General features: G+C 33.4%; 1 protein-coding gene and 1 long non-coding RNA gene across 2 annotated transcripts; one reads left to right on the top strand and one right to left on the bottom strand.

Moving 5' to 3' along the window:
* Positions 1–3,058: 3,058 nt before the first annotated feature.
* Positions 3,059–7,495, top strand: LOC105285693 (ATP synthase subunit b, mitochondrial). Its single transcript, XM_026968258.1, has 4 exons — positions 3,059–3,086; positions 3,865–4,029; positions 5,072–5,424; positions 7,146–7,495. Exons 1-4 carry the CDS (start codon positions 3,059–3,061, stop codon positions 7,320–7,322), a joined length of 723 nt encoding a protein of 240 aa, XP_026824059.1. The 3' UTR covers positions 7,323–7,495.
* LOC105285692 lies at positions 7,487–8,144 on the bottom strand. Its single transcript, XR_002193749.1, has 2 exons — positions 7,955–8,144; positions 7,487–7,847 (listed from the first exon to the last, which is right to left on the bottom strand). It is a non-coding gene; the product is annotated as an uncharacterized LOC105285692 (long non-coding RNA).
* Positions 8,145–10,590: the final 2,446 nt, after the last annotated feature.

Below are 10,590 nucleotides of genomic sequence, written 5' to 3'. Positions count from 1 at the left end.
CAGTCCAATAATTAATAATGACTAGCACGATCAGTGAAGAATGAGTGTTCTATCTTTAGCAATATTATTTATATAGACTTGTGCCTGCTTATGTTTATGTCTACTCTTCTTCTTCTTCTGGGAATAATGGCACTCGATCTCCAAAGCTTTATATCAGCTTATGTCTACATTAGAGTCCTAAATAATCAGAGAAGCGCAATCGGCGTCTCACTTGCTGATTGGCTGACCGCCATGTTGAGCCCGTAATACATTCTGTTGGAAAACTAACTGTAATCGGTGTACTATAAGTGAGAAAAAAATATATTTATAATATATTTATGTTATTTTCTAAAAAGAATATTTTAGATATCCCTGAGACATTTTTGAAACATATTTCTATTAAGAATAACCAAATGGACCAGATACATAAGCTACGTTGTATACAAATAGACAGCTGTGGGCCCAACATGGCGACCATGGGAAGCATGGAGGGGGTAACGATTGCGCTTCTCTTATTATTTAGGACTCTAGTCTACATTAGCTGCGTTCCAATCATGGGCACAGTTTAACTATAACCAGTTACGACAGTAACGTCGGAACCTTTGATCTTTGTGTTACCCAGTCACATGACCATTCGCCATGTTTTCGATAGTAGGAAACCGCCAAATTCAAAGTATTGAAATGAGTTACGGAAGACATAGTTAAAAAGTTTCTAACTATATAGATTTTTAATTGACAAAATTGATAATATATAATAAAATAGGTACCTAGGTATAGTAATATATAAAAGAAGTCACGGAAAACGTTTAGAAAAAGTAACTAATAAATGAGGTTAACAAATATAATATAAATCAACACATATAAAAGCAATTGTAATATCATTATATTTACTATTACATCTATTCACATCTTTATTTACAGAAATATTTTACTTACATTTCTGGATCTTTTGGAAAATGAAAAACTTTATTCCTGGATTTCGTCCAGATATGTTCTTACACATGACACAGGAAAATCCACCTTTACCGATTATTATTTTAAAATAGGTGATACACTAAACACAAAAAAACACTAACAATGATCTTCACTAAAAATATTTCAGCATCACTTATGTAATGATTAACGTAATGAGAAATTAATAATATCACAATATAACCTACAAACATGCAGTATACTTCTTGACACCGCCATATTCTGGATAGTACAGTTGACGCATGCGTCAAGAAATACTATACGAAGAATTTCGCTGACTGTCGTAACTGGTTATAGTTAAACTGTGTCATGGGTTCCAATCAACGACATATATAGGCTGTGTCGGGGAGACGCTATTAGCGCTATGTAGCGCTGAAAATCTATAGTATACGTGACATGGGGTGTTTTCCAGCAACGACACAGTGCGACACAGTGTATCATTCTATCTTCTTTCAATATCAGCGAACAACAAAGATAGAATGATACACTGTGTCGCACTGTGTCGTTGCTGGAAAACAAGGATGATTATAGAGTTTTAGCGCTGATAGTGAGCTCCCCGAACACAGCCATAGGGTGTGTTCGGGGAGCACACTATTAGCGCTATCAACGTCAGGCTGTTATTAGAACAAAGACGGACTGATGCTAACAGCGCAAAAATACGCTCCCCGAACACACCCATAAATAGACCAAGCATTGACTGTGTTTCTGCAGTACAGCGCTACAGTAGCGCTACAGCTTTTAACCAATCTGCATAATGCTCTTGTACCGCAGAAACACAGTCATTGGTTAAAAGCTGTAGCGCTACTGTAGCGCTGTACCGCAGAAACACAGTCATTCTCTCTACAGCAGACTCTAACCGGAAGTTGGCAGCGAGATTGAGAGAGAAAGCTGATTTGCGTCTACTGTTCTCTCACTTTTCGCGTACATCGAAGTGAGAGAGCAGTAGACGCAAAGCAGCCCTCTCACTCAGTCTCGCTGCTAACTTCTGCTTTCACGTTTTTGAGGGAATGCTTGGTCTATTTATATATGTCGTTGGTTCCAATATTCACTGCCAATACTGAAAATCTATAGTATACGTGACAAAACTATAGATTTTCAGTACTGGAAGTGAATAACGGACGCAGCTAAAGTTGATTACTACGTTTACACGAGCGCTACTTCTGGAGTAACTTACTCGAATTATAGTAACTTACGATAATTCTCTGCGTGTAAACGGGGTAAACCGATAATTCACTGCGTGTAAACGGGGTAAGTTACTATAATTCGAGTAAGTTACTACAGAAGTAGCGCTCGTGTAAATGTAGTAAGTGTATCGATATTCAATATTATCGATTACTTGAATTTTTTAAACTTCGATATGAAAAATCGAATACAAAAAATATAAGTATCGAATGAATACTTTTGAAGAATTTAAACAAGTCATATAAATGAATATTTTTGAAAACTAGTCAAAAAGTCTATATCGATAAGGTATATTCAAACTTACATATTTGCCATTATATCCAAATATATGTATAAAAAGTATTTCTTCGAAAAACTATTTTTAGCTTATTCTTCAGATAAAACTTGACGTATTTACTTACCAGGCTGGATTTTGCAACTTCCTTAAAAATTTATAATTTATTATATAAAAGTACAGTTTATTACTACACGCTATAGTTGAATTGTAGATGCAAGAAATCAAAGAAACTTTTATTTTGACTATTATCCAAAAAGGGCTCTGTGTATGTACATACATACCTCGGGGCAGTCTTCCTGATTATGAAAAGTGTAATTATTATAATTTGTTTTGTTGTTTAGCCGTAGTTTTGGAAATAAAAATGTGAGTTTCGTCTGAATACCACTAGGCATCTCTGTATCACTCCTTTCTACTATTAATATTGTAGCATCTTATCGATGAATAGTACTTTGTCAGTGCTGGAAGTTTAATAATAAGAATCCATTCAAATGTGGCGCGCTAAACGCCATATTGCTTCAATGCGCTGAGGAAGATTGGCAGACTTCGTAGACTTACTATGTCTATGGCAGACTTGGTCCGCCATATTATCTTTTTGGGCATGGTGTTTGGTGTAGCAAGTGACAGCATATTATAAGCTTTCGATCTAAAATGCTCTCCAGATTAGCTCTCCGTAATAGTAAATATCTATCACTATACTTTATTTTTATTAGATATATTTTTATCAGATTTTATGTAAGGGAAATAAATTTTATTAGCTTTCAGAGCAGTTTTATTAATCATGAAATTTTTTGCTATTATGTAATGACTTTTAGATACGTTCTTATATTCTTATTTTTTCGAAGTTGTTCATATATTTCATAAGCTTTACTTCAGCATTATGTATATACGATTACGTAATTTATGTAATGTACAATTTTACGTATATAAAATGTCTTCGAACTTTATTCGTGTGTGTAATGTTGGTTATGTGCTACAATCGATCGTTTCTTTACAGCTGTATTTTGTGTACAGTTTCTTTCCTACTTTTTATTTCTTTTCGTTGTTCTTTCTTAATGTTTTAGTAAATACATGTTTTATTTTAGATGTGAGAAGTGTGACATATGGTGTAATTACAAACAATAGTCCAGTCATATTTTTTCTATTAGAACATTAATGTTTATTCTATTTGATTGTTCTTTTATGGAATGCAAGAAGTTTGACACTTCTTGCATTTCATACAAATTTATTTTTCTTTGCATATACTCGTTAATAAAACAATGTCATATATATATATATATATATATATATCTAACTTAACTGTGAAATATATAATAATGCATCTCTAGTATCAAATAAGTATCTCTCTTAATCTACTGTTTGGTATAACTTTCTTCCACATATTTTCGACACTTTAAAAACATATTCTAAATTTAGAAGAATTATATGATCTTATATGATAACGCTGTTTTCTGTAGCTCAACTGCTACCTGCAGCTTTATCACAGCATGTTGCGCAAAGTTCATCGACAGCAGTGACTGAGTTCAGTCGTCCGAAACGTTTGATCGATCCATCTCCAGTGAGACATGGATTTATACCTGAGGAATGGTTCCAAGCTTTCTATTCAAAAACTGGTGCATCAGGTTGGCAATATTCTATGCTTATAAAGTATCTTATATTTGATTATATGTATTGAACATATTAACACTAGAACTACGGACGATTTACATATACCTATTTCTACGGGAGGGATAGAATGACTAGGTTTTGAAAAAAACAAGTTAATTAAAATGCATATTTGTATTTTTTGTTGTACTTAAAATGGAAAATAAGGTATAAAAATGACTCATCATTATAACAAAATGTGAAACAAGTCATTTTGACTCTCTTGGTAAATCTAGTGTTAAGTATGATTTTCTCCTATTAATATAAATGTATTAAATATATGATACAAAATTTTGTTTTCGAGAAATTTTATTTTTCACAAAATCGTTAAAAATTATTTGAATCTATAAAAAGTATTATTTATTTTATTTAAATATTATTTTTTATAGATTCCAATAATGATTTTGTGCAATACCATAGAGTAATCAATAAAGATAACAGTATAAAGATAAATAGCCTATTAAAGTATGATTAATGAGCACATTTCTTCTGTTAAAAACGAATTTCATTGAAAATAAATTCTGTTGAATATAGGAAATGTTAAGTTTAACTTTTGTTTCATTAATATTATTATTTTGTATTCTCTGTGTTTATCGTTGAAGCAAATATTTTGCAATTTTGCGGAAACAGTGATATAATTTATCTTTCAGTTTAACAAGAGAAAAAAAGATTTAACTTTGATCTCAAAAATACAATTTCTCGAAAACATAATTTTGTATCATATATTTAATACGTTTACATTAATACGAGAAAATCATATTTAATACGTTCAATATGTAGAAAACTGAAAGTTCAATTTTTGTAAAAGCAGAAATAAACATTATAAGCTCTTAGTATCTTAAAAAAAAGTTTCTCTTTTTGCATTGGCCTTTATGTCTTTATGTTTCGTATTGGTCGTTGATTTGAATATTGCGTTATACTTTGTTTACCTTCTTATGTTTTTTATCTTGCTTTCGCTTTTTTTCTATTTTAAATTTTTTCTATTTCTATAACTTTAATTGTTTCAAATTTCTGTTTTAGGACCATATGTATTTGCTATAAGTGTGGGTACTTATTTAGCTTCCAAAGAACTTTATGTCATGGAACATGAATTTTACAATGGACTCTCTATGCTAATATTGTGTGTAACAGCTATAAAGATGTTTGGTCCAAAAGTAGCTCAATTCTTGGACAAAGAAGTAGATAAATACAGTGATTCTCTCGAAGAGTCTAGAAACAGTGAAATAGCTGAGCACGAAAATCTAATCGCTCATGAGAAAAAGGAACAATGGCGCATAGAGGGACAGAAAATGATAATGGATATTAAGAAAGAGAATATTAAGATGCAACTGGAAGCAACTTACAGGGAACGCATAATGCAAGTCTATCAAGAGGTATGCAGGTTTTTATATTCGTTACTCAAATAATGACAGATGCGTAAAGTGCACAATATGAATCTATTTCTGATCGATTTCTGATTAACGGCCTTGCCGTATAATGACGAGTCTGACTTGTTATATGGAATCCGGGCCCAAAATAAAAATCACGAGTCAGACTCGTGGTAACAATTACGGGTCAAATATGAAAATCACGAGTCTTGTGTTTATATTTTGCGTAATCTCTACACGAGTCTGACTCGTAATTTTCATTTTTGGCTCGGATTTTGTATAACGAGTCAGACTCGTCGTAAGGATTACAAGTCAAACACAAACACAAGATTCGTGATGTTCATATTTATTTCAATATATTACAAAGATTATGGAAAAATATATATTCATAAAAAAGAAATACAACTACTAATTTTTTGAGCTGTGAGTATATTTTTGATTCGCCATCTAATGTGATCATCTTGATATATAATTAAATTTTTTTCAATGTATTATTTATTTGTAGGCAAAACATCTACAAACTCTCAAAAGCTTCACTTTTCTCTTATATTATTATTTTCAATATATTATAAAGATTATGTACAAATTGCTAATTTTAGTGATTAATCGATCAATTCTGGCAATAATCTCGATGTTGTGAGATGGTAAAATTTATCTAACCGAAGCAACTGTGCGCCAACGGGATTTTGTTGGTCTTAAAACACAGCTATTATTCTAATTAGAATGCAATAATATGAATCAATATGAATGAATAATATTCGCTGCGAAAAATGTCACCCCAGCCAGGGTTCGAACCTGGTACTTCCCTTATACCGTGTGGGCGTCTTAACCAAATCAACCACTGGGACATGTGGTGACAATCATCGTAGCGAAGTAGTAAACACTTTATTTTGATCAAAGGTGTATAGAGAATCACTATAGATAAGTTAGATAAGTTTTAACATCTCATAACATCGAGATTATGGTCAGAATTGATCGATTAATCACTAAAATATTAGCAATTTTAATGATTCTACTGGCGAATTAATAATTTATATAGTGATTATGTACAAATATATAAAATATATATAAAAAGTACAATTTAAATTAATAAAAGTTTTTTATTAAAGTACTATTGACTTCCACATGCCCGGTATTAAACGTGTGGAAGATAATCGAACGCACGGCCCGGAAACCGCGAGACGTCTATTTATCCTAGTGGGGGAGCGACTTTGCTCACGTTTACTTAGGCTCGCGTGATGTCAAATTTATTCGTACGGCAAGGGGTTAATATGCACAGAAAGCAATCAGAAACAAATCATCCTTTTATGTATTGTGTCCTATGAATATTTAATCTATTCACTATTTCACACGCACACACACACGCACGCACGCGCACAAACACAAACACACACACGCCTCTCTTTTTGCTATTTCTAAAAATTAGAAAATTAAGTATTAACAAATTAAATATAAATTCAGAAACAATAAGATTAAATATAACTCGAAGAGATTTATAATCTTTCTTAAATTTTTTATGGCGTAATTTTTTATGGTATATAATTTCGCTGAAAAAAAAAAATAATTATACTTTTATTGAAATTATAAAGTTTATTAAATGAAATTATTATAGTCTTTTTTAATATAGTATAACAGTGTATATGCTTTTTTTTAACAAAATTCTTCATAAAAATAAAATGTATATAATTTATAGAGTTTATCTTTACTTGATTTTTGAATTTACACAGGTAAAAAAACGTCTTGATTATCAAGTGCAAATACAAAATCTGGAACGCCAAATCGCGCAAAAACATATGGTTCAATGGATCGTAAATGGAGTATTGAAAGCTATTACTCCTGACCAAGAAAAGGCAACTCTTCAGCAATGCATCAAGGATCTGGAAGCCCTTGCTACGAAAGCATAAAGTGTCACAATGTTAAATTATAGATGAAGTAGAACTATGATGGCACGACGAAAGAGAAACAAGTCTATTTCGTCAAATGGTCAAGTAGCTTCCACTTTATGTGAAAGCAAACTATCTTTATTAAGTCTCTAAAATTGTTGAAAAATAATTTAATAAATGCCATATTACAACACAACGTAAATTTATTTGTCATTTATCACACGTATTATTATCACACACACACACGCACACAATGTCCCAGATATACTGTATAACTATTATTATCCCAGTATTCGTTGATCTTGCCAACAGTAAACAAAAATATAAAGTGAATAATAATTTCGAGTATTATTGTTTCTATCAGGTTAAGTAAAATGTTATGGAAGAACTTGAAGTGTAACAGGCTCGATATCTTCCAATTACGAAGTAAATCAACTGCAACGAGCCAAAGCTGGGTGTCCAGTGCTTCTTATTTATTTAAATCCAAATTCAAATCATACAAACGTTTCGGTCACAACGTTGGACCATCTTCAGTGTAATATCTTCCTGTTTTAAGTTAAAGAACGAAAGAGTAAATATCTTGTTCAGCAAATCATTACAGATCATCACAAATCGGAGATAATGTCGAGATCAAAATCAAATCAAGTACTCACATTAAAAAGTCCGCAATTACATTATCAAGTCAATAATTAAAAGTCTTCATCGGAGTCAATATAATAGTCATATCGTAATCAAACAACGTAGCAAACCTAGTCCAGTCACCTAACAAACAGATAATATATAAATAACATATGAGTAAAAATGTAAAAATAAATATAAGTGTATAAAGGTGACAAACAGATAATATAAATAACATATAAATAAATAAATAGTGTAAAGTGTATAAATAAATAGATGTATAAAGCTCACATAATTAAAGAAGTCGGATTAAAACAAGTCGGATAAATTAAAATAAATATAAATGTATAAAACTCACATAATTAAAAGAAGTCGTATTAAAGAAATAAATTGCTAATGTTTGATGTTATTATTTTTATTCGATCAATCCTGGCACAATGTCGATATTCGGACATTTTCAAATTTTTATAATTATGAAGCTATGTATCATAGCTTCATTTAATTTGAAAATGTCCGAACATCGACATTGTGCCAGAATTGATCGAATAAAAATAATAACATCAAACATTAGCAATTTCAGTAACTTACTGGCGATTTAAAATTATCTATTGTTGAGGAAACAGTAAGTTTTACCGACCGCGACCCGTCAGAAACGAACTAGAGAAGGAGAGTGCTGATAAAGGACGCGTACGCAAGGGCGGGCGGCGCCACGAGCGCTAGCCTACGTTGGTTTTCCACTCTAGTCTACTACTTTTTTTTTGGTTGGTTGTTATCTGGGGATCCCCGTTCGTGGATAGTTTTGTTTTAAGGGAGTTCTATTGTTCTCGTGCTCGGTTTTTGGTTCTATCGCGGGCTCTCAAAAGGTTTCTCTCTTTTGCACTTCTTTACATTCTCTTCACGAGCAAACCTCTCTTGTGAACCGCGAAGTTAGCAGCTTCCTCTCATTGGAGACGGCAGTGTGCGACCGATACAAGTATCGGGACGTTTGTAGTCCGGCGGCTTCCTCCGACTGGGGACGAACGTTCGCCATCTTTTCCATCCAGTGGTGACAAAGATCCTGCCTACCTCCTTTGTCCGGAGTAGGTGAAAGAGTTTCATCTCTATCCCGCTTTCTATCTAGGTGATCTAACACTCCTCCACAGACGCGAGCCGGTAACCTCGTAACAGGTGAGGTGACGGATACGCTCCTGCTGCCTATGACCCCTTCAACGGGCGAGGTGTTAAAGTCCGCCAGACTTCCGCTCGTACAATTTATAAAGCTATATAGATCCAGCCCTTCCTCAGCAACGCGGGACCCATCACTTCCCTGATCAGAGATCGTGGAAGAAAAGGCGGATTCATCAAAAGGACGTATCGAACTGGCACATTTCCTCACGACAATACAGAAGCGCGAAACCAGATTCGTTGTATTCATTACATCTATATATTAAAGAAATAAAATCATTTGGTAAAACACCATTATGGGAAACCGTCTTACTCATCCGATGTATCAAGAGTGACTGGACAGAATCGAACGCTCGCAAATAACGGTGCCGCAACAGACAAGCAGGGAATAGTAAACAAGGTTATTTGGAAGGGAACAAGTTCAGGATAGGAGAATAAACATCCGGCAATGATAAAGTATCACTTTGCAAATTAAGGGGGTTTGATTGTCTTTTGATATTAACCATTTCGGATATAATTCCTTTTTTTATATATACATTCTTCATCTAGGATTTCCACGTCATTCCATTTAAAATCATAATAAGAATTCAATCTGTGAGCGGAGATGACCGAGGGAGAGCCAGTCTTTTTTAAGATGTTTTTTCTATGCTCATTAATCCTAGTATGGAGTTGACGTTTGGTCTGGCCAACATATGACGCATCGCAATCATTACATGAAATTCTGTATACTACGTTACAATGAGACATCAGATCTAAAGCATCCTTTTTCGTACGTATTAGGTTTCTTAGTGAATTTTTGGCTGAAAGGCCGTGCAGAAATTACATTTTTTGAGTTTATTAGTGAAAGTTTCTGAAATATTTTTAATATATGGTATGGCAAACTATTATTTACTATCGTCGCGTTCATGGTTGGTACCATAGCAATAGTTTTTATTCTGTTGTATACAAGGTGTCCGGTAACTCACGACTCAACGCTCGTGAGTGGATAAAGCGGACTGAACTGAGTGGAAAAGTCCTATACCATTTTGCAATTTTCACAATAGTTAATGAGTTATTAATTATTAAAAATCGCTATATTAGTCCGGCCTACCGCCGAATACAAGCGCGCGGCAAGATGCGACCGCCTAGCGATCGAGTGCCTAGCGATCGCAGTGGCAATGATTAGGCATGCCATTTGTAATAAACAACTTCTCGCGCCTAGAAACTTTAATCGCTAGGCGGTCGCATCTTGCCGCGCACTTGCATTCGGCGGTAGGCCGGACTAATATAGCGATTTTTAATAATTAATAACTTATTAACTATTGTGAAAATTGCAAAATGGTATAGGACTTTTCCACTCAGTTCAGTCCTCTTTATCCACTCACAAGCGTTGAGTCGTGAGTTACCGGACACCCTGTATACTAGAAAAAATGAATTTCAAAGGATAAGAGTTGTTTAATAGAATATTTATAATAAATTCAAAATTCTTAATTTTATGGAACTGAGGGCCAGAAATCTGCAAAACCTT

This window comes from Ooceraea biroi, chromosome 3, assembly GCF_003672135.1.
Source record: "Ooceraea biroi isolate clonal line C1 chromosome 3, Obir_v5.4, whole genome shotgun sequence".
Classification (NCBI taxonomy): domain Eukaryota; kingdom Metazoa; phylum Arthropoda; class Insecta; order Hymenoptera; family Formicidae; genus Ooceraea; species Ooceraea biroi.
This window is presented reverse-complemented; position numbering and strand designations above follow the sequence as displayed.

Bases quoted from the DNA above. Each gene is read 5' to 3' on its own strand.
- LOC105285693 (XM_026968258.1), top strand. From the start codon at position 3,059: ATGCTCTCCAGATTAGCTCTCCGTAATA. The intron at 3,087-3,864 runs GTAAATATCTAT...TGTTTTCTGTAG, and splicing joins CAGATTAGCTCTCCGTAATA to CTCAACTGCTACCTGCAGCT. The intron at 5,425-7,145 runs GTATGCAGGTTT...GAATTTACACAG, and splicing joins TAATGCAAGTCTATCAAGAG to GTAAAAAAACGTCTTGATTA.